General features: G+C 44.1%; 1 protein-coding gene across 6 annotated transcripts in view; it reads right to left on the bottom strand.

Moving 5' to 3' along the window:
• CLIP4 (CAP-Gly domain containing linker protein family member 4) overlaps positions 1 to 24009 on the bottom strand; it is a 609451-nt gene that overhangs the window by 92261 nt on the left and 493181 nt on the right. For all 6 annotated transcript variants that reach the window (XM_069608715.1, XM_069608714.1, XM_069608711.1 and 3 more), the window contains one exon: positions 4173 to 4248. In XM_069608715.1, coding sequence (XP_069464816.1) covers positions 4173 to 4248 — 76 coding nt within the window. The remainder of the gene's footprint in view (positions 1 to 4172; positions 4249 to 24009) is intronic.

Raw genomic sequence — 24009 nt, forward strand, 5'->3', positions numbered from 1 at the left:
TCAGTCCCAAAGATTAGCCAGTGGACAGCATAAATGTGCGTTGTGTTTTCTTTGCAATCGGGACCTCAGTAAAAGGCGGGCTCAAGTTCAATATCCTCCACAGCTGCAGCTGGCAAACATCCTTCTGGAAATAAGACAATGGGGGAGGGCCTCTATCATACCCAAGCCACAAACATCCCCAATGAGAAAGCAGGAAGACCAAGAAAGACATGCCACCTAACGACTAAGTGAGGTGGGAGACTAGGAGAATCTGGTAGGAACAGAAACAGTCTGTTGCAAAAGTGAAGCGGTCCAGAAAGTCTGAGATGTTTACATTTTACTTTGACTATTCCTGCAAATATCCCTAATAAACCTTGCATACTTACAATTCAGGATTGAGTCTTTTGTGAAGTACTCAACAGGATAGTATGCATAACAAGTACATATATATTTACCTGAAACAGTACATATATAACTATAACCTTGTGTTGACATCCCTTCATTTAAACCAATAGTTTGTTAGACTTTTTTTCTGTTGCCCCTGTGGCAATGTCCCCTGCCTCATTCTGGAAAGTACCAGGGCAGTGAGTCAGAGGGCTAGGTGCCAGCGCAAGCCAGTGGATGGTGTGCATTGAGGATGGTCCTCCAGTGACTTCACCCTAGTTTCCAATCGATGGCAAGGGACAGTCACACTGCATCAGCCCAGGTAAGTTCACTCCCTCCCCACCCAACTAACCCATCAAGGCGGACTCACCCTAAAGGGTTAATCCCTAATCTGGTCTTAAATCTAATTTAAGACTGTTACTGCTATACTGGAAGAAATATGTTCCAAGTATGCACCACTGAAAACAGAGAGGACTACAATTTCAAAACCCTGGCCTGTGCCATCATTTGCCTTGCTTTCTAAACAGGTGTATCAAACTAATAAGCTTTGGAGGAGTTCCAAGTGCAGCACCCATGCGGATAGGGCAACATGGGTTTAGAAAGCCTATAAAGTAGCCTTGTTTGAAGCAAAAAGGGAAATTGAACAGGCGGGGAGTGGGCAAGAGCAGTCGTCACAGTAGTATGCAAATTTAGTAGACCAGCTTGTATTGCAGCTTCTTTTGTTCCGTCGCAGGAAGAGGCTGATAATTACAATGCCTTCTTTAACGAGAAGATTATAGCTATACAGAAGAGTATTGATAGTGTGAGAGGTCAGGAGGGACCACTTGTCTACAATAAAGAGGATTTAGTGCTAGGAAAGGGGGCACAGGAGGAACATTTTGAATTTCAGCCTGTGACTGAGGAACTGATACTTTCCCTTATTTCGCAACTCAAGCCGACAAATGTGCAGCGAGGCGGCTGGCTGCTAACATCACACCAGTCACTAGCTGAGGGTTGGGTTCCGGGGGCACTTAAAAATGTATTAGTGAAACCCCTGTTAAAACAATCTAATTTAGGCCCAGCTGTGTTGAAGAAAAATCTGCCAGTGGCCGATTTGATCTGGCCAGCTAACGTTTTGGAGAAGGTGGTATTCTCCCAGGGGCTGTTGGATAAACTCCAATCTGGCTTCTAACCCAAACATGGGATGGAGACAGCGCTGTTGGCAGTACATGACGATCTGTTGGAGGCCGCAGATGCTGGCGATTCTATGGTATTGTTCATGTTAGACCTATCCGCGGCTTTTGACACAGTGGATCATCAGATCATGTTGGAATGCATAGGAGGAGTGGGAAAAGCATCAGAACCAGCTGTAAGATGGTAAAGAGCCTTCCTGATGGACAGAGTCCAGCGGGTGCGGTTTGGGGGCTTCACCTCGGCTGTGGTGTCCCCCAGGGATCATTTTTATCCCCGCTGATATTTAACCTGCACATGAAGGCAGTCCTAAATATACTGGGGAGGCATGGGTTGAGGTTCCACTCCTATGCCTATGATACTCAAATTTATATTAAGACGAAGAACATTGAGGAGGCATTTATGATAATTAATCAGTGTATGGGTGATATTGACAAGTGGATGGCATGTAACCAGCTCCAACTGAATGTAGCAAAGACTGAGATTGTTTTGTTTGGCCCTAAGGGTACAATCAAAGATGAGAAGAAATCTTTCTTCCCCCATATTCTTGGTGAAAAACTTCAGTTCGTCACCAAAAAACAAAAAAATCAAAAACCTGGATGTGTCTGGCAGGGGAATCTTGGCAGTGAAGCCCATCTGGGGGCCAAGGTAAAATCTGTATATTATCTGCGGATGCTTAGGAATGTGCTTCCCTTTTTGCCTGCAGCAGATCATGCAGTGGTGGTGAGGGAAATGACGACAGCCATCTGGATTATTATAACAGTCTGTTGACAGGCATTCCAGCTAAGCAGATATCCAGAATTCAGAAGGACAAGAATGCAGCGATTAGACTGATGGAAAGAACATCTGAGAAAAAGGGACCATGCATCTTCCCTTGGTAGGTTGAGGATCGAATCAAGTTTAAAGTGACCTGCTTGATATACAAATGTCTTAATGGCCTTGCCCCAGACTAACTCCGTGCAAATGTTTGCCTCCATCATCCGGCCAGAGTATTACGCTCAGGAGATAAACTGCTGCTAGCGATTGCACATGCTAAACTGATCTCCAGAGGGGATAGGAAATTCAGAGTTTTTGGACCTAAACTCTGGAACAATCTCCCACTGGAGATTAGAGCCTGTCAGTCACTAGGTCAGTTTAGGAATCTTTTAAAAAAAAACATCTGTTTAAGTAGGCCTTTCAATTTAGTGATACTATGCGATTTACCTGGATAGCTGGAAGTTGGCTGGTTTCACCATCTGCGCTTGGATATAGTTGAGTCTATCTTGGTGCACGGTACAAATAATCAAAATCAAATAATTAAAACCCTTAAAATAACATTTAAGTTGGCAACAAGGTGCCACTCACAATTGGAAAATACTGTGGCTCCCTTTGAACAACGTCCAACTCCAGAGTATACAAAGCTGCCTTTCCCTTTAGGGAAAATATTTACATTCATTAAACACTGACAGCAGGCATTGTAACATTGTTAAAACATTGTCCAGAACATCAGGAAAGTAATTTCTGAACTTAAAAGGGAATATTAGAAAAGTCAGCGAAGGCTGCAGATACAATGCTGCAAACCTGCGGCTTTCCGACCGGGGATTGTATCAAAGGACTAACAAAGCATTGTCCCTTGACAGAAGGCTTTTCTGCGGAAAATAAAATGTTGCGGTTTTCCTTAGCTCACAGGTTCTTCACTAAATGGAAGAGTAAAACGCCCAGTCTATGTCCAATGACACATTCACAAACAAAGAAGCGCTCAAGCAGCAGAGGGATTACTGGCCTCCAAGATGGCGGCCAGGTCAATTATAGACTTGCACCCAAACCCTAAGCCCAAAGCAGGCAGAGGTGCACATAGAAATCATAACCAATCACAGCCCTAAGCCAATCAGAGAACACAGGTGCAGAGCCCTGAAAAAGCAATGCAGCACATTCTGGCACTGTGGGTATCAGAAGCAGAGCGCTCAAGTGAGGTGAAGGATAGTGGCTAGAGAGTGATGGGGGAGAGAGTTGGCTAAGGGGAATGTGAAGAGTGCAGAGTGGTGGTTGAAGAGGGAGGGAGAGCTCGAAAGGTTGCAGGCGTAGAGAGGTGACATCTATTGGAGAGCAGGAGGAGGTTGTGAGATCAGAAGAAAGGAAGGTGGCAGTAGTAACAGGCATGGCAGAGGTGTTAATAGCCAAGAAGGAGGTGCCAAGGATGTGTAGTGGAAAAGTTGGACGATACCCTACTTGATATAGAGGGACTGGAGTGCAAGCAGCCTTTGGTGGTAGAGAAGAGAACAGCCCATGGTGGTAGAGGATCTGGTGGCAACTAGAACAGCTCAGTCCAATATGCCATGTAGAGATTTGTTCAGAAGCTGGTCATTTGAATGGGCAAGTGTTGACTGGCCAGCAGCCAATCCAGATCCTGGTATCAACTATGTGGTTTTAAATGACACACTTCACTATTTGGGGTATGTCCTGCTGCTAACAGCAATGAAACTGTACTATGTGTAAGTACTTTAAGGATTATTAAACCAACACTGTTCAACACCATTGCACTATGGCACAACACAGTTTTCAGTAACAACTTTCGAACAATGTGACATTTTAGGTTTTGTAGCAGAAAAGCAAAGACATCTGCTTGACCTCTCCCATGTTAAAATTGCCTACACACTTACTTTCCGAAAGAGTTCCTCCTGCTGATCTCCTTTTGTGATGGTGATGCTGATGTTGTACTGAAACTTCGCCTGAAGCCTAAAAATGGCAGAAGAAGCATAGGTTATCAAACTTGTTGATACATTTGTTAGCAAATGTGGTCCATCATATGTACTACTAACATGTATGCTTCATATGCAGTGAAAGCAACCAAGACAAGCAAATAACTTACCTTAAGTTATGTTCGTTCTGATGGGTAAGTGTTCCTTCTCAAAGACTCCTCATCTTTGAAATAAGCTTACCCAGAGACAGACTGGATTAGATATTTTCCCACAGCCATCGGGGATGCACTGCAGCTCAGTGACAGCTATGCTCATTGTCGTTGGTATCCAGGAGACCAGATATGACTTATCGGGTACACGTAGGGAGCAGCCTGTGTCCCATGATCGCAGTTCTGCCAGAATTCCTACCATTGAGAGGCAGATGAACAGCAGAACTGCCACAGGTTGCAGGAAATCGATTTGAGGAGTAGGTGGGCAGGTCGATGAAGAATTTGTGGGAGGAATGCATTAATCATCTGAAAGAACATGGCCGATACAAAGTAGTTTTAATTATTTTAATGAAGACCTTCCTCCCACACATTCCTCCTCTTCGAAAGACTCCCAAAGCAATACAGAATCAGTGGAGGGAGGATAGTAAGACGCCAGTATCTACAGCTAAAACCTATGTTGCGCCCTTCCCTTCCAGAGACTAAGGCGATAATGAATAGCGAATATGTGCATCGTGGCTCATATGGCTTCCTGGTAGATGTCAAAAACAGGGACAACTCTCTGCAGGGCAGAAGTCGCAGCCAGGTCTCCAGTGTAAAGAGCCTAAACACCAACTGGAACAATTATTTCTTTGATATGGAACAGTATTCCAAGATTCACAGCACAGTACACCATCATACAGTCCATTTGATTCCAATACTTCCCACACGACCACCAGCAAATCGTACAGAACGCTGGTCATCATTACAGCAGTCACTTGCATAGGAATACCTAAGCTTAGGGTCTTCTTTGGGTCTAGGCAATGGGATTGCTTCTCTGTCTTGGAAAGAAGAGAAGGAAAAATGACAGGCAAACAAAACTGAGTGAAGTGGAACTCAGTTCCTAACCAAATGTTAATTATATGTGCTGTTAATCTAATTTGTAAGTGGGTGCTAATTCAGAATGTGCTTTATAAATTATTCTAATAGCGCACAAGAATTTCCTACAACTAATTCCCTGGCCCCCAAAGCTTCTCTTTTACCAGTATGAGTGTTAAGATGGGGGAATATAGGGGAAGACTTTGGGAGGCCACCCTATTTGTGGTAAACAGGGAAGACACCGAGACGTTAGCCAAAACTCAAACCAAGGTAGGTGGGCGAGCAGTCAATGGTTAGTCTCAGGAACAGTGTGAGTCGTCTAGGGCTACCATGAATCCACACAGACTTTATCATTCAAGTTAGAGAGCAGAATATCAAAAATATTGTTATTTATTAGGCCTTTAGTTGCACACCAAACAAAGAAAAATCACAGGTAAAAACCATATATAAAATATATAAAGATTCAGCATTACAAGAATACAATTGCATATGAATTAGCAGTTAAATATAGGTGAGCAGTCAGATGCAAAGAGAGAACAGGTGGCACCAATACAACAACAGCTTCCCTCACTTATAATCAGTCCAACCCTAAGTTGCTTTAGTAGTGTTTTTAGAAGTTAGAGAAGTATTTTCCCAAAATCAGGTAAGCACCCCACTCTATCCTATTCACTAGGAGACCTAGGAAAGGATTCTTAGCTCAGGTTGGATTACCAGAGGTCAGACATTGTTAGGCCAAGGGCTTCACACCCAGTGCTTCCCTATGGAAGACGGGTGGGGAGGTGACAGAAACCGGTATGTTAACTTACCCCCCTGACTCTGATATTTCCAGATACCACTGCAGGTCTTCTGGAATCCGTTGTGGAAAAAATGTTCTGCATTTGGATTGGGCAAGTAAGAGGGTGCAGAGGTAACTTTTCGTGTCAGGTGTTGGTCACGTTGCACAGCAAACGCTTCCAGTCAGCTTCCAGAAGAGACCAAATAAAACAAGCATAGTCAAATCCAATCGTTTGGTGTTTGTGTTTTTTCCCCCTTTTTCGCCATTGTACCAGTGATTTTTTATACTGTTTTTAAAAACTTTTTATTGAAATAACATTGTTTTATTTTGTTCATTTGAACTGTAATTTAGATAGTAATTGTGACGTAATAAAAAGTTTCAAATGGTGTATGCATCACTTGTATTTGCATAAGCGGACCCCATGCCGAGGAAGCCCCTGCAGCCACAATTAGCTCTACCATAGCTGCCATGAGCATATAAGCTATGCCAGTTGAGGGAACACAGTGTTATGTGGATGACACACAGCTATCCTTTAAGCTTCCCTACTCTGCCTCCTTCTCGTCCTCTCTCATTCCGGACTGCCTGTCTGCTATTCAGGCATGGTGCACTGCCAACGATCTCTGCATAATGCTAGTAAGACAGAGATCCTTCTTATTGGGACCCCTGCTCGCTCTTTCCTTCCCACACTCTGGCCGCCCTCCATCGGCTTCCTACCCTCACCCGCCTCGGAGGCAAAAAACATTGTGTCATCTTCAACTCCTCTCCTTCTCTCCTCACATCGCAAATCTTGACAAGAAGGTCCATTTTCAGCTGCACCACCTCAGAGGCTTTCTCCCTTTCCGCACCTTCCCTCAGAAACTTAATGTCTCCAGAGCTCTGGTCCTCTCCAGGCTGGCCAACCGCAACAGCCTCTTCCTCAATCTGCCCAACTCCTCCCTTTACCCCCTTCAACTACTCCAGAATAGGACTGCAAGACTTAGCCTTGGCCTCAAGCCCATAGACTGCATCTCTTCAGCCCTAAAACCTCTCCACTGGCTCCCGGTTGCTGCGAGGGTCAAGTTCAAGACCCTCTGCAGCATCCACAAGGCTTTCTGAGGCCTGGGACCCCATAACATCCAACCCTATCTCCCTAAATACCTTTCTGCTTCTAGCTCCAACTCTCTGCAGATCAGTCACTTTTCCCAGCAGTGAGTGGGGGGTAAAGCTCTATCCTCTGCAGGTGCCTCCCTCTGGAATGGATTCCCTGCCCCTCTCAGACTTGAGCTGGATCTCGTTAAGTTCTGGAAGCTTTTCAAGACATTCCTTTTCCCTTCCTCCTTCCCTCTTCCCTGCTAATGTCCCTTGCTGCCTACTGACTGGCTGCCTGCTTCCTACTGATTCTTACAGGACACCAGGCCCTCCTCGTCCAGTCTACACCTTCACTTTGTCTCCCCTGACCCTCCTTCAGCCCCCCTCTGCCCACACTAGCCTGGCTGGGCCAGCACCCTCGAGCCCTTCCAGCCCTTTACCTCACACTTAGCTCATGGGCCTTCCTTCCTACGCACTCTCTGCATTCCCCTGGCTCTGACAACTTGGCCTCCCCTGGCAATCACTCTCTCACTGGCCCTTCCGAACTGACCGGCAATACCGCCTCTCCTCCCCTCCCCCTGCACTTCTTGTTATTGAATTTGCATGATCTGAATGTCGCAAGGCCTAGTAGGACTGTTTTTGTCTTCCCTGCCCCACCCACAACTCATTGCACCTTGAAACACATTGTGTATAGGTGCACTATAAATACCCAATAAATAAATACATGTATTTCAGTTCATTGCGGCTTGAGATTTGGGTAATGCCTCTCCTCCCACATCTTGCTTAGCGTGTTCAATTCCTCTCCAGGTTCTCGCCAATGTAGATGTTTGCATGGGGAGTATCCGAAGAGGATGCAAAAAGGGCCCATGGCATCATCAGATCTCAGTTTTATTTATTTGTTGCTAGCATTTGTTGAACGTCAAAACCAGGGTTATCACAGCGTTTGTTACAGCATATTATCAGATGCAAGTACAATCATAAGAACACATACAGGTGGCATCACTCATATTTGTCAAAAAGCCAGGTTTTGACAAGTTTTTTGAAAGTGGGGTAAGATTGTTCATTTGTGGGGGCTGCAACTGAAACTAGCGCCTACTGCCCTTTTGCTCTTATACCGTGTTATGTCCAGTGAGATTGTGCAACTAGTTCTTAAAGACTGTTGTGATGATTTTAGAGTAACAGTTATTGAGGTATGGGGGCACATCATTGTAAATGCACTTGTGAGCCACGATGAGCGTCTTGAAGAGAATCCTCGCTTTTATGGGCAGCCAATGAGCTTCTCGTCTAGTTGAGATGTGGTTGCTGCGTTTTAAGCCTAGGGCGGCTCGCAGGGCTTTAGTTCTGCAATAGTTGCAGTTTAGATAGGTTTGTAGCAGAGGTACCCAGGAGGAGCACATTGTAGTAGTCCAGTTTGGATAGGAATAGAGCTTTCGCTAAAGTCAGACAATTATGTGGTGACAGAAATCGTCTGCTTAGTGAAATTACTTTAGAAGTATATGCCATAAAAGAGGATAAGGCAATGTGCCTAGCCATTGTGAAATTAGCTTCTTGGTAGACTCCGTGTTTTTACTTGTTTCAAAACAGGGATGAATGTGCCATCAATGAGTATGGACGAGTAGTTGTTATTAAGAGATTTCAGCAGACCGTGGGAGCCCACAATGAGGAGCTCTGCTTTGCCGTCATTGAGACACAGGCTGTGCGTAGCCATCCAATTTTGGGTAGTGATGTATACTTTATTGATTTTGGTAGTGTCCTACTTGTAATCACCAGAGATAGGGATAAGAATGTGGGTATCATCGGCAAAGTTTGTATATGTGATACTCAGGAAGTCCAGAACAGCAAATGGGGGTTTTGTTTAAGTGTTGCAGAGTGTCGGGGAAAGGTAGGATCCTTGGGAAACCCAGAGAGGTGCGGAGATGGGATCCGCTGCCTCTTCTCCAATGAAGACTCTGATGGTGCATTCTGATAAAAATGATTTGACCCAGAGTGCGGATTCTGGGGAGAAATTTAAGTTTTTGCCAAGGGATTGGCAGAGGTTTTCATGGTCAACTAAGTCGAAGGCGGTAGAGAGGTCGAGGAGGAAGAGGATACTTCGGTTTCCAGCATCGCAGATGCTGTCCATCTGGATTTTAAGGTCCAGAAGGGCAGTTTCCGGGCTACGCTTCGGGCGAAAGCCTGATTGTCTGGAGCCAAGAAGGTGGTTGCTCTCTAGAAAGAGATGGACTTGGGAGTTGGCTAAACAATCTATTATCTTAAGTAGAAAGGGAACAGTATTGATGGCCCAGTAGTTTGTACGAGTGGTGGGGTCAAGGGTGGGTTTTTTGAGTAATGTGTTATCAATGCTGCTTTATTTATTTATTTGCATTTGTCAAGCGCACTTGCAGCCCATAAGGCATCGAGGCGCTGTTAGAGAAGATAACCGGACTTAAGATGTTTTGATGTTGGTGGGAACCGACTTTGAGGAGAAGGAGGCGCTGATGAAATCAGTGATGATAGGAGCTACCGTGGGTGCGCAGAGTTTCACAAGTCGGGCAGGGCAAGTGTCTCCCTTGCAGTTGGGAGGGATTTAGGGCAAGGATAGTAAATAGTGTCTGCTCTTGAGTGACAGTTACATTTGAATTGGGGCAAACTATGTGGAAGGTTAAGATTAGCAGTGACTTCTATGTTCAGTATATTAGGTTTGGTAGCCAGGACATCTCTTTATTCTTTTATCTTATCCTGGAGGGAATACATTTTATGTGTCAGACCATATTTTATCTACTTGCGTGGTTGAGGCGGTGGGAATAGGTGATTCCAATTCTCTGAGTATGGAGAATAGCCATTTGGTGTTAGACCCTGCTTTAGAAATGCAGGTATAGGAAGAGTTGGAATTGTGTGCCACTATTGAAGATTTGTAATTTTCGGTAGCTGTGGCTAGTGCCTTTCCATTAGTCGCAGAGGGGTTCTTATTGCGCAAGTGTTCTAGGGCTCATTTCTTGCGATGTAAGTTGATGAGTTCCTCATCAAACCACTGGTTGGCGGGTTTGTGTGCTTTAGGGATTTTATGCAACAATAGGAGTATGAGTGTCTAGAGTGATTTGAAGGCAGGAGTGAAAGGTTGGCAATGTCGTTGGAGTTGGTGGAATCATGGTTTGAAAGTGATGCCGTCTGTGATCGTGGGATATAGGCTGCCGAGTGAGAGTTTACGGGTATATCGTAATGGCCTGCGAGTTGTAGATGACAAGTTCAAAGGTGATCAGGTAGTGATCACTCCAAGATACTTCAGAGATGGATTAAATGTTAATGGTGGAGTTGGAAGTGAGAATACAATCAATAATTCTACCTCTGTTGTGTGTGTGGGTGTATTGATAAGTCGGGAGAAATGCATGTCTTGAAGGGCTGATGCTAACACAACCAACTTTGGAGTCAGCTATGTCGTTGAAGCCCAAGTTAACATCACCAAGGATAATACATTTGGTTAAAAACTTCGTTAGTGGTGTGATGAGTAGTGGGATGTCAATGTCTGGTTGATTGGTGGTGTTAGGTTGTCGATAGATCAACAGGATGTTGTACGTGTGAGCTTAGGGACCTTTAGGAAAGTGCATATGGAATGGATGGCATCACACAGATAAATGAGTCCAAATAACCCAACCAACTGAGGAAGATGGCAAAGTACAGTTTTATTAACAATTATCTAAAACCGGGAGTTATAATGAACATCAACGGACGCACGCTCTATTTCTACCAGCAAACTTCACACAAAACATAGCTTTTATATCAAAAATACAACAAAGGTGGCTTCATACTGCGTGGCAATAATGAAAAACCTACTATGGGTCGGGATTTTAAGTATACTTTCTATAGGAGCTAGAATTGTAATTGGCTGCCCACTATCAGGTCTTCTTCAGAAATATTAGATACACAGTTTCTCATTGGTTTTCAAACTATAAGGTACTTCATTATATGGACCACTTAAATTGGTTGCCACGCTTGTGCCAGGTCTGAACATTCTATTCACTTAGCAGCACATAAGCACAGACTCAGGTGCAAGGAGATGGGACATGACACTGCCTCCCCACCCAATCAGCCCAGCATCTCTCATTGCCCATGCCTTCTGCCATGAAGATGGTCTTTGAACTTGGCCTTGCAAAGTATCCTTGTATTTTAGAATACATGGGAGTGAGATACATGGGAGTGAGAATACTCGCTCGTGTTCTGGGATGCCAAGTTCAAACTCTATTTTCATTCTTGGCTCACGTGACAGGAGACCACAATTTAGTCCATTTTGCAGGTTTTAAATGCTCGAAATGAATAAAACGTGGCAATCTTGGTGTTCTTTCTTTGCACCTTAACAAGGGAGGATCCTTTGCACGTTCGCTCCTTTCCAGAATAGGTACAGCTTTCCCTTCCTGCTTCATGGGTCCTGGCATGCTAAATTCATGATACCAGACATGATGTCCAGCTTCTATAAAATGGCGGCTTCGCCCACGTTCTAATCACTTACATATAGCCAGCTTCTATGATGACTTGGTCTACCTTGCGTTTCAGCGTTTTTACAATTATTGAATGGTTGATTTTCTGCAGCACTTTCAGTATGTGTAATCTTCTTCCTTTATATTTGAGAGTTCACTCGATTCCGGACTTTTGTCATTAGTTTCTTTAGGATCCATACATTCGCTTTAGTCAGTACCCCGAGACGTTGTGTATACTTTTTGTGATGTCCCTGGATTCTTTTCTCTGCTCTTTCTCAGATTCCTTCAGAGAGTTCCTCCCTTAGGTTGTCATCAATTCGGGGATACATTCGGTAGGGTTGTCTCAATGGGTATCTTCCCTCGAACACACGCTGTGGTATTGGCACAACTGCAGGTTTCGAACACAGCACAATCTCAGGTCTCCAACACATGGGAGCTAAGGGGGCAGGGTTCCTGCAGAGGCATGCAGCTGCTCCTCTGCACCCCCCGCCACCTCTGGTCGAGTCCTCGACCACCTCCTCAATCATTTCCACATCCTGGGATTTTTTTCTTGAAGAAGTGTTTGTGTGTCCAGACCTCATCACCCCCCTCAGGGTGCCTGCTGATTTGACATGTTCATCCACACTCTAGGTTATGTAGTTAAATTGTCCATTTGGGGTACAATAGACCTGTCGTCCCACATACTTATGATTCTCCGGAAACAGAAACTCCTCCTTCCATCACCATGATAATATCAAGGACACACCTATTCTGGAGGGTCATCAGTCGTATGGCCCTCAGCTCTTCCTTAATGGAGTTGATGTTACACTCACCTGATATCCCCAGGGCGTCTAGAAGGCTCTGAGATCTGAAGCCCTGGATGCGTAGTTGCCCAGTGCTGAATAATGAATCTGCAATGACAGAAGGGGCGGATTTGTGATAACTGTCTCTAATGGGTGAATCTCCCACCTCCCTCTGACCGATTCCCTTCCCACTGGGTTCTTTTCTCACCTTAGTTATTTGTAGGGTGAGCTATCCGTCCTACGTTTCTTGTGCAGGGGTGCTTGACGTTTGTTGGCGAGCTGCCCGAGTTGCTTCAGTGGTGCAGTACGCCTTACTTGGGCCCAGGCCTGCTGTGACCCCGAATCTGCTGGTAGGCACGTAGGTTTGTTAATTGTAAGTCTTTGTTCTGTTTATGGTGGGAATTCATTAATGTCTATCTCCTTCTTTTCGGGTGCGAAGGTCTTGATGCTGGCGCGCCGGATGGAGAGGCACGTTTCTAGGCAAGAGAAAGCGCGAAGCGCAGCACCTTTATTGCCTTTTGAAGCTAACCTGTGTTTTCCACTTCTCCTGACAGGCCGCTGTGGTGCTGCGAGTGGATGAGAGCGTGATGAAAAACAGGCCCTCGGAATCTGTTAAAGTAGTACAGCGCTGTGCGGTTGTTTAATATTGAAAGCGAACCTGATTATGTCTCTTTTCCTTTGCAGATGTTGCTGTGGAGCTCCGGATGGAAGCGTGGTGTAGCGCGATGGAATTCAGGTAAGACTGATGGAATTCGATGTTTTGGAAGCACGCGTTCTAATATTGTTTTTCCCTTTCTCGTTATTGCAGGTCGCAATGTTCGAACAGCAGCTGTGGTAGCGGTTCGCCGGAAGTCCTTAAGCTAGTACTCACAGGTGAGTGATGTTTCTTCTTCTCTCGGTTTCCACAGATTGCAGCCCAGTTGAGATGCTGAATGCTAGATGGTGTTTTCTCAGGTAAGACAGAATCCTCTTGTTCTTGCAGGATTACAGGAAGATGCTGAAGACCAGGAGTTGGACACGGTGAGCGTCACGCTGCTGGTTGCAGAATAACACGAAGCATGTTCTGCAGTCAAGGTGTGGTTTTTATAGCCCAGGTAAAGTAGCACCAGGGAAAGTAGTTCCAGGCCTGCCACACCCAAAACACTAGACAGCATGGCTTGGTTCTTAGAAGTAGACTGTGTAGGTGCTTCCATGTTGGATTTAAAGGCCCATGTACATAAATGGTACCTAGTTTGAACAACCCTTCCTTACTACATATGAGCCTGGGGCCAAAGGCGCCAGGACTGGCTCCAGGAGCCCTTTTGCAGTGGTTTTAAGGCCCTCAGGGTTCTGGTGGGAGCCTGCTTGTGGCACAACTTGTGCCCCCTCACAGTGGTCATGACAGATGAATCCCTTTAAAGGCATGGTCTAGTAAAAAATGTTATTGTGCCTACGGGTCGGCCATGTTTTTTTAAGCCTAAGTGGCTCGATTTTAGAAAACTTTCCTATGGACCTTACCCGAGTTTTCGTCCATTAAACACGCGAAAACAAGCACCAGGGAGCCGCCATTTTCTGATAATCCTATCTTTTCCCCGATCGCCCTGGCTGACCTGCTTTTGCGGCACTAAATCAATTCCCCCGCCCCTGAGCCTGTCATCAGCAGACTCGTACTGCCCATTTCCCAACGTTAAAGCATGTCTCGTGTCAACATTCGATGCGCTTCAGCTAATGACGTGTCGCCATGGAAATGGCAGGACGCCTCTACACACAGCAGCAGATTTTCGATTCCATTCCTCTCTCTGTGTTACTTTGAGTATTCTGTGACTTGTTTCAGTGCTCTGGTCAGCTACCTTCGCCGCTTGTAGCTCGTGTGAACAGATACCAGTACCACCGCTATAAATTATTTTAGTATGTTTAACACACAATGGCTACAATAATGCCCTACATGTACGAGCCCGAGTATACCGAGGAGGAACTACTGGAAAGGGAAGCACGCGAAAACGATGGAGATTCGGACGGCAGTTGGCAGGACGAATCAACAGATGAAGAGCCTGGGCCTAGTCGAATGGACGGCATCTCCACCTGGTGCACATGCAATCAGTGCGAGCTAATGCCAACCGAGGACGAGAACTGCTGCTGCCGAGAAAACTCGGGATGCCTGGCCTACATTTCAGAAGGCGAGCCACGACCGCAATGCATCACCGAACTGCCAGACTTCAGGGCAGCCTGCCTCACACGGGCCGTGTTGAGAATAATGATGGTGCTTATGCACGAACTTCGCGCAACTGTTCGTCCTCGTAATCCGAGTAACGAGTAAGTATACTCTGCTTGTCATGCCACTCCTATTTCATGTTCTTCTACTATATCCAAAATTACATCTACATATCATTGTAACGCATGTAAGTCGTTCAATAGTGTGCATTGTCTAGATAGCATTTGTCCGTGTAAAATGCCATTAGTTACAAGAATTGTCATTGACAACAAACGTTTATTAAACTTATCTTGGTCATTTAAAAACAGTTGGTTTCATTCCTTTTCACAGGTGGTACAGGCTGGTGGCCTATCGTTCCTTTACATGGTGGCTTCACAGGAGGCTTGGACACCGCGTTCGAAGAGTGATACCCGCCTGTGCCGTTCGTGCCATTAGACAAACGTTCCCGAGTGACAGCGGTCAGTACAGGGGATTTTCTCTCGCTGTGCTGCAACCTGACCTGTATGATCTTTAAAGTCTTGTATTTTTGTGTCATGAAAATAAGATACAAAATAAAACACCACATATATTTTAACAATGGTTGTCTCAATTTTTTAAATGAATCAAGTGTGTCTCCATTCAAGGATGGACGTCGGACATCTGTGCTCCGAATGGGTGAAGGTCTGGTCGCTGTGAAGCAGGATGGTCACAATCTATCTAAGCTAACATAACATTCTCGATAATGCATGCACTAAATAACACTTGTTCAAAGTCTTTCAGTAGGTTATGTCTCTATAAAAGTCACACATATATCTATACTAACAATTACCATTGGATTATACAGGCCTTAGGGTCTTGACCACTATAATACACCGGTTGAAGTGTGGGTCTGTGCTCACAAGAATCTCTGGTATGTGGCATTTGTTATTGATAAGCATGATATACTATCATTGATATAAAGGCGATATACTATATATTGATATAAAGGCGGTTCGCGCCAGTGGATGCGCGCTGGCATGGGGGGCTGTCAGGGGCGCAAACGGCCAAGGTGCCAAACTACATGTGCACTTCAAAAGGTGTCCCACGCCCAGGGGCCATCGGTCACATGGCCTCTTCAGACCCCGTGTCTCCAGCCAGGCCTCCCCTTGAAGCAGGCCGCCCCCCTGCAATCCACATAAGTGTGTCTCCATTCAGCAGCCTTCCTGTGCCTTATCTGCATGCCCCAGGCCCATCCATCCCACCCCCCTTGATCAAAAGGCGGTTCACGCCGGTGGATGCCCGCTGGCATGGGGGGCTGTCAGGGGCGCAAACGGCCAAGGTGCCAAACTACATAATGCACTTAAAAAGGTGTCCCACGCCCAGGGGCCATCGGTCATATGGACTCCTCGGACCCCGTGTCTCCAGCCAGGCCTCCCCTTGAAGCAGGCCGCCCCCCTAAGACCACGACATACATACGTCATTCATTCACAAACACACCCCTGTTTCTAATACTTTATAAACCACTTGATATGTCTCATGAGAACATCTTTGTGCTTTGCAAGTCAACTCCTGAACGTGTTACCTGGCAACCACTGAGATCTACGCTAATCTGCTTGTCGTCGTGCTATCCGTTAACTTCTGTGACCGCTTAGAGCAAACCCATCAGTGTGCTACCCGTGGCCACCGACCTATTTTCCTGCAACATACTGCTCTGCTTGCTGAATCCAACTGTTTGTTGGTCAAGGTAAGGCCATGTATCCTAGTCATATTTCGCAGATTTTTAAATTTCTATCTATTTACGAGTTGAGTACACAATAGTGCTAGGTTCATTGGTCTCATTGCTATTGACTTGAGTTTCCATTGCTATGCTATCAATAGATCTATTTATTTTCATCTGTGTCTATTGTCATCGAATTGCACCCTTCGGGGGTCCAGTCTATAATGTAAGCATGTTTCCTTCTCGTGCAATACAGAACATCCAAGGGATGAGTCACATGTTCAGTTTTTAGTCACATCATTTATACATTTCTGCAACTTATGCAAATACTAAGCCGCACATAATGAACTGGTATAGTTCCTGCGACCAAAACAAACCTTGCATTGATCATTGTACTTTTGTATCAAATCTTTATTCTTGAAGATTGTATAATAATGTCGATATTTACTTTTCAGATTTATCAACAATGCCTGCCTGTTCGATTAGCGGTTGCCCTTCGAAGACCCATGCTAAATCTGAAGGCACTACAACGCATGTATTCCCCAAAACTGTTGATCGAATAAGAGAATGGGTCAGACATTGCGGATATCCACTAGATGAGCTGGAAAGTAGAGTCCAACAAGTCTTACAGGACAAGAGGGGTGATCGATACCGCATCTGCAGCCGGCACTTTTCCTTGGACATGTACACAACATCTTGGGTAACAAAGAAGAATAAACGGCGAACGACACGGAAATTGCGCGAAAACGCTATTCCCACTCTATTCGTCCACATTCCGCCACCGGTGAGTCAAGTGTCTGGATTTAGCTTTAGGCCTTGCGGTAGTGTGTAGGTAGCCGAATGGATTAATTGATATTGTAGGTGTTCTATCACTTGTAATAATTTCGATATTGATATGAGTGTATAGTTTTTTGAATAATGACATTTATCAATATATTCTTTTTCGATTTCATAACCCACAAACGCAATGTGTATATATATATATATATATATATATATATATATATATATATATATATATATATATATATATATATATATATATTATATATATGGGGACAGGGAACTGTGCTGTATTGAGCATTTTTCAAGTATTCTGTCGCCTTACATGGCTATTTTTAATATTGGCATTTCATTATCAATCATTAATTTACCTTTACAACTGCTTGACTATCCCTTCAATCTGAAGCAAGAACATTCTATATCCTTGACGTGCTCTCAGTTATCAACCACTTCTAGCGCGTATCAGGTAATCTTACTAGGCTAATCCGCTACATACTTGTTTTATGCATGTCAAGTAATAGTTTTATTCTATCGTGTAATTATTTTACCGAATGTTTGGTTACTGATTTCCAATTGATATACACCTTAGTTATCGTCCACTGGTGTTTGTTTTCAGTTATAATTAGTGTTATCCATACTAATGCAAGTACTGTCTTTCAGGGAGATGCTGAAGCGTCCGCCACATCTACAACATTTCTAGATGTTCTTCAACAGCAGGAGGTATGGATACTGACAACTCCATCGAGCGTCATCATCAGAGCTGGAATTCTTGTTGTTTGATTGTTCTACACAATGTTTCATTTGTGGTTAGCAGTTGATATGTACCTGTGCTGTCGACCCCAGGTGTGTGTTATGTTTTCACAATTGTAATCCTCACTAACGCAAGTACTATGTTTCAGGCAGTTGATGGAGCGTCAACCCCTGCACTTGATGCAGAGCCTGACATTCAAGTATACGAATCGGCGCAACAGCTTTCGGAAATGCGCACTACATTTGCAACATCCATAGATATTCTTCAGCAGCACGAGGTATGGATAATGACAGCTCCATCACGCGTGATCATATAACGTGATTCCATTTGCTATACTTTCTTCCCTATTAACGCAAGTGCTGTGTTTCAGGGAGACGACGAAGCTTCCACTACAATCACAAAATCCAATTTAGATGATGCAGATGTAAATAATTTGTTGAAAAAAGTCGATGAAATGTGATCATATTTAGATTTTCCTTGATTCTTTTGGACAATGCATCATTTGCAGTTATCTCTTTATATGTACCTGTGCGTTCGACCCCAAGTGTGTGTTATGTTTCCAATATTGAAGACCATACTAATCCAAGTACTGTGTTTCAGGGAGACGACGGAGCTTCCACCACAATCACAACATCTCATTTAGATGATGCAGATGTAAATAATTTGTTGAAAAAAGTCGATGAAATGTGATCATATTTAGATTTTCCTTGATTCTTTTGGACAATGCATCATTTGCGGTTATCTCTTTATATGTACCTGTGCGTTCGACCCCAAGTGTGTGTTATGTTTTCAATATTGAAAACCATACTAATCCAAGTACTGTGTTTCAGTGAGACGACGGAGCTTCCACCACAATCACAACATCTCATTTAGATGATGCAGATGTAAAGGAATCGTTGAAATAAGTCGATGAAATGTGATCATATTTGGATTTTCCTTGATTCTTTTGGACAATGCATCATTTGTGGTTATCTCTTTATATGTACCTGTGCCGTCGACCCCAAGTGTGTATTGTGTTTCCAATATTGAAAAGCATACTAATGCAAGTACTGTGTTTCAGGGAGATGCGGATGCCTCCTCTCCAATGCAACCATTCATGGCAGTCCATGCAGAGCCAGAGGTATGGATACTGACAGTTCCATCGAAATAGATCATCACTGGTCGAATACTTGTCGTTTGATTGTTGCACACAATGTTTAAATCGTGTTTGGCTATTGAGATGTACCTGTGTGTTCGTCCTCACGTGTGTTTTATGCTAACAATATTTTGATACATAGTAATGAAAGTACTATGTTTCAGGGAGACGATGGAGCCTCATTCCGTGCTGTCTATGCGGATACAGAAAATATAGTTGTTGCAGCGCAAGAGGAAGGGAGGACATGCGGAAACGAATCGGAGCTACAGCGTGCAGATGTTGAAGGTCGAGTCAAAAAAGTTGCAAAGAAAAAAAAACAAAAAAAGGTTAGTTACAAACAGTTCATAACTTTAAAAACATGTTTGTGCTGGGGAAAATGTTATGTTTTTTCCAGTCAATTCTACTACACTCCATCTTGTGTTTAAACTGAACATCCCTTTTCCAATCTCTCCTCCAGTTACCCGTGGGTGTCAGAACTATACACACACAGACAGTGAAGCGAATGAGAGATGTGGCTTGCCAGACCGTTACACTATGGAGGAACCATTAATTGAGGCGAGGCATGTTCAGGCTCGAGATGCTCATGTCCAATGGCCAGACCAAGAATTAACTGTGTTTGGAGACTACAGCAAAGTTGCATTGGACCATAGCTACAGTGCGACCGCACCACCACAAGAAGATGTTATTGAATGTATTGAAGCTAGCTCTGAAGTAGTTGCAGATCAATTTACACAATCTACACCCGCCAAAAATTTGCCACCAAAAAACCTGTCGACATTGTTGTGTTCTCCCATCAATGTTGAAGTAATAGATGTTGAAATGACAGAGAATGAACCAGCCGCAGCATCCATAGACGCATCAGAACTTGATATCAGTGATATTACTTTCCAATGTGTTGAAATCTCCACAACGTCAAAGGCCGAAACAACGTTGACGCAGGATGACAGTCTAATAAAAGAGAGCAAATACATTGTATTCGACAGTTGTTTGATGGAAATTATAAGAATGCTGAAATGTGTGCATTCCATTAGAGGGAAAGTATGTGGGAAGCCATTGATTAATGTGACTCGTCAAATAAAAGGCAGTAACGTCAAAATAAATGCCGCCTGTAGATTAAATCATAGGTTCTCATGGTCTGCACAACCGATGCTGGGGAAACTGCCAGCAGGCAATCTACTGTGTGCAGCTGCATCACTTTTTAGTGGCTCCAGTTTTAGAAAGTTAGAGGCTTTCTTTCAGTTTGTGGGACTCCATTTCATTTCTAAAGCGCTGTACTACATATACCAACGTGATTATCTGTTTCCGGCCATTAGTGATGCTTGGAAAATTGAACAATTGTCTCTAGCAAGTACATTCGAAGGCAAACGATTCAGGCTAGCCGGCGATGGACAGTGCGACAGCCCTGGATTTTCTGCCAAGTACTGCACCTACCACTTTCAGGACATGGATAGTAAGAAAATTGTGAGTTTGGTGGTCATGCAGGTAACACAATGTACATCCTCAGTGGCCATGGAGAAACTAGGTTTTATAAAATCAGTGGAATATCTACAATCGAGGGGAATGCACAGCAACCTCATAGCCACGTTTCAATTGCCAAGACAATGAGAGAGCAGTTCCCACATATTAAACATCAATTTGACGTATGGCATCTTGCTAAATCAATCAATAAGAAAATCTCGGCTGCAGGGAAAAAAAAAGGTTTTGAAAGTATTTTGCAGTGGTCACATTCTATCACCAACCATCTTTGGTGGAGCTCAAAAACTTGTGAGGGGTCAGTGGAAATACTACTTGAAAAATGGCGGTCACTGATGCACCACTGTACCAACGTTCACCGCTGGACAGCAAATGAACATTTCCACCAATGTGAACATGGCCCTTTGTCCCCAGAGGAGGCACGGAAGAAGTGGTTGATTCCATTTTCACCGACACACAAAGCCATTGAGAAGATTGTTTTCGACAAAACTCTATCAAGAGATTTGAGAGGACTGACAGAATGATGTCACACAGGAGATTTAGAGGTGTTCCACAATATGTGCCTAAAGTACAGGCCAAAGCGCTTGCATTTTAGCTTTCGGGGCATGAAACATCGCACTCTACTAGCGGTCTTGGCCCATAACAGCAATGTCGGACGTGAACAATCTAGGACTAGGGGTAAAGTAAGGATGCCTCGCTACACTAAGGTGTTTTCAAAACGAAGTAAGCAATGGGTGATCAAACCAGTCCATGATGAAATGCAGTTCGACTTTGTGAAAGGCCTTATTGTTGCTGTGTTAGAGAAGCACAGATATGGAATTTTGGACGTTTCTGTGCAGAGCAGTGATCCATTGCCACCGAACATTGCGACTGTGCCATGCCCACCCGAAGCACAGCTGATTGTGAAGTACAAATCCCGGTTTAAATAATTGCAATACGATTGTCTTTTTGTAAATAAATGTTATTGTACAGTGTACCTGTAAACCTAACCCCTACCTTCACCATCATGGGTGGCGAACAAGCTGGGTGTCATCTTTGAATTCTCTCTATTCGCCTCACATATGTGTATGTATATATTTTTCTCATGTCTCATCTCATGTAAATGCTGCGCACTGTTAACGGAGGGGAGGCTTGCGTATTGCAAATAATAAAACAAACAATAAATCTCACTTTTAACTCAACTACTGTGGTACTTTATACTTTCCCTGACCTTCCGCCAAAAATTAAATGTCTCAATTTGGGCTGCAAAGCTCGCAGACAACGGGGACAAAATTGGGGCACTTAGAACGCGCCAGCCAAGCAGGCCGTGGCATTTGGGAGAGAAGCCAGTTCGCATTTGCACATTGAGGCGCACTACATAGACGGATTCTAAACTTCAAGTTCTCACAGATGCCTATACTACGTGATGTTGCAAATAAAGAATGCGAAGGACAGCGCCCAGATGAGGCCCACAAGTCGCACTAGTATAAGGGTCTATTGTTTTTTGACCTTGAGACAGGGACCATGCCGAAAGAACTACATTTGAAGGGAGTGCGCAATAACGTAAGAGACGATAAGGCAGAAAATTCAGAAACTAGACCGAGTTTCATTTTAGGTCAGTACACGAAAAATCGTTGTCAAGAGCACGGTCTGTTTTACAGACTGCATTACGAAGAGACACAATGGAAATTTCAAATATAATGTAAGTAAATCTTTACACGCTTTTATACCGGAATGAAGATTTAATGAATGGATGCATGAATAAATGAATGAATGAAGAGCTAGGAAAAGCAAGTAAAATTGTTCGTAGTGGGCACATGGGCATGCAGGTCCACTGGTCTCACCGATCTCGGTCCTTGGCCCAGCCACATTTCCCTGCACTACCTACCTGCACTACGGGACTGTCTGTGTATCCTTCAGCCCCTTCTCCCGGCATTTACCTTGCACTTGCCAACAGCTGGCCCTATTATTTAATTTGTATTCAACTAACCATGTACAGCCCTTCCCCATGCGCGATCAGAAAGACACCTGGCCTAGTAGGATCGTTGTCTGTCTGCCCTTGTTCCCTACCTGCCTCATCACGCCTAGAAACACTCGAGTATAGGCGCGTTACAAATGCCATATCATATATCATATCATTCCTCACGCATGTAGACTAACTGTCGTTTATCATTGTGTGTTGGCCTCGATTTATCTAGTTACTTTTCGCATTGATTTTAGAGACGAACATACTCCATTGAACTATCCTTGCAAGCAAATAGTTTCTGATCGGTCGTAATAAATAAAATGAGTAATATTAATGAAGTTCGGCTAGCGAGACTAATTATCATTTTTTTGTTTTCATAACAGGTATTTGATCCCATTCTGCCACTGCCATCTGTTTGAGACACCGGCGGATGGATTCTTCAGCAGACACCTGCAGCTTCGTGTCAACAACTGGAGCACGATCACCATATTATGGGACGATCGCCAGGGGCCCACATGCCCTTACGCTGTACTAGTGGCTAGAAGCAACATAACAACCTTTAGGCTGGACTAGTGCCTAGTTGATGGAACAGCCTTGCAGTTCACTGTGCTTCCAAAGTGATTCTTTTTACAAAAATGAACACCCTGTGTACCATAAAGGAACAGCGCGTGACTCAAGATGAAACGGAACAGTTATTGCGGATACAGATAAAAGAAAATAAATGGCTTCCGGAGTTCATATGGCAATTGCTGAATATTCTCTAAACATTTAATGTCAAATAAATGTACTTTAACAAATGTACCGTGTTGCTGTTTCATTTTAAAGTACAGTTTCATATTCCGAATTGTGGCGCGCTGTGTTGTGAGTTGATCTGTGTTGGTTTCCGGGTTCTGTGTGGAGTCGCGCAGAAGACAACTGGGCGCGTTTGCCTACGCAGCACAGTAACGTCACGGGGAGAGGCGGGGAATATGAATGTTTTGATAATGTCAGGCTCAGGGGCGGGGGAATTGATTTAGTGCCGCAAAAGCAGGTCAGCCAGGGCGATCGGGGAAAGATAGGATTATCAGAAAATGGCGGCTCCCTGGTGCTTGTTTTCGCGTGCGTTTAATGGACGAAAACTCGGGTAAGGTTCATAGGAAAGTTTTCTAAAATCGAGCCACTTAGGCTTAAAAAAACATGGCCGACCCGTAGGGACAATAAAAATGTTTAGTAGACCATGCCTTTAAAGTGCTGTACCTGTATGTGTACGGATAGTATGTAAGCTTGTACTGTTGAGGTGGCATGCATTCTTCAACTTCTATGGGAAATTAAGTTCCCGTAATTATCATGAGAGATTTGCCACGATGTGCCGGACAACGTCACTGCGGACACTACTGAAGAGACATGCACCGCTTCCCATCACCCGCATTACTACAAAAGCACTGTTTTGTGTCAACTGCATGACTTTAAAAGTGAATGCTGCTAATGTCTTCTAGAATGATGATAGTGTATAAGGTTTAGGACAATGAACTACAGACGTTTTCATGAACTGCTGTACTTTAGGAACAATGAACGTAGAACTACGGCACAAAGGCCATATGGCAGGGTTAAGCATTGGAGACCACTTTAAAAAATCAACCTACCTTTTATAATCCTTACATTGTCTACACCATGGAACCTACCCACTTGCCAACATTTCAGGTTTGTAGCATGTTTGGAAGTATGC

This window comes from Ambystoma mexicanum, chromosome 4q, assembly GCF_040938575.1.
Source record: "Ambystoma mexicanum isolate Mex_15411 chromosome 4q, UKY_AmexF1_1, whole genome shotgun sequence".
NCBI classification, from domain to species: domain Eukaryota; kingdom Metazoa; phylum Chordata; class Amphibia; order Caudata; family Ambystomatidae; genus Ambystoma; species Ambystoma mexicanum.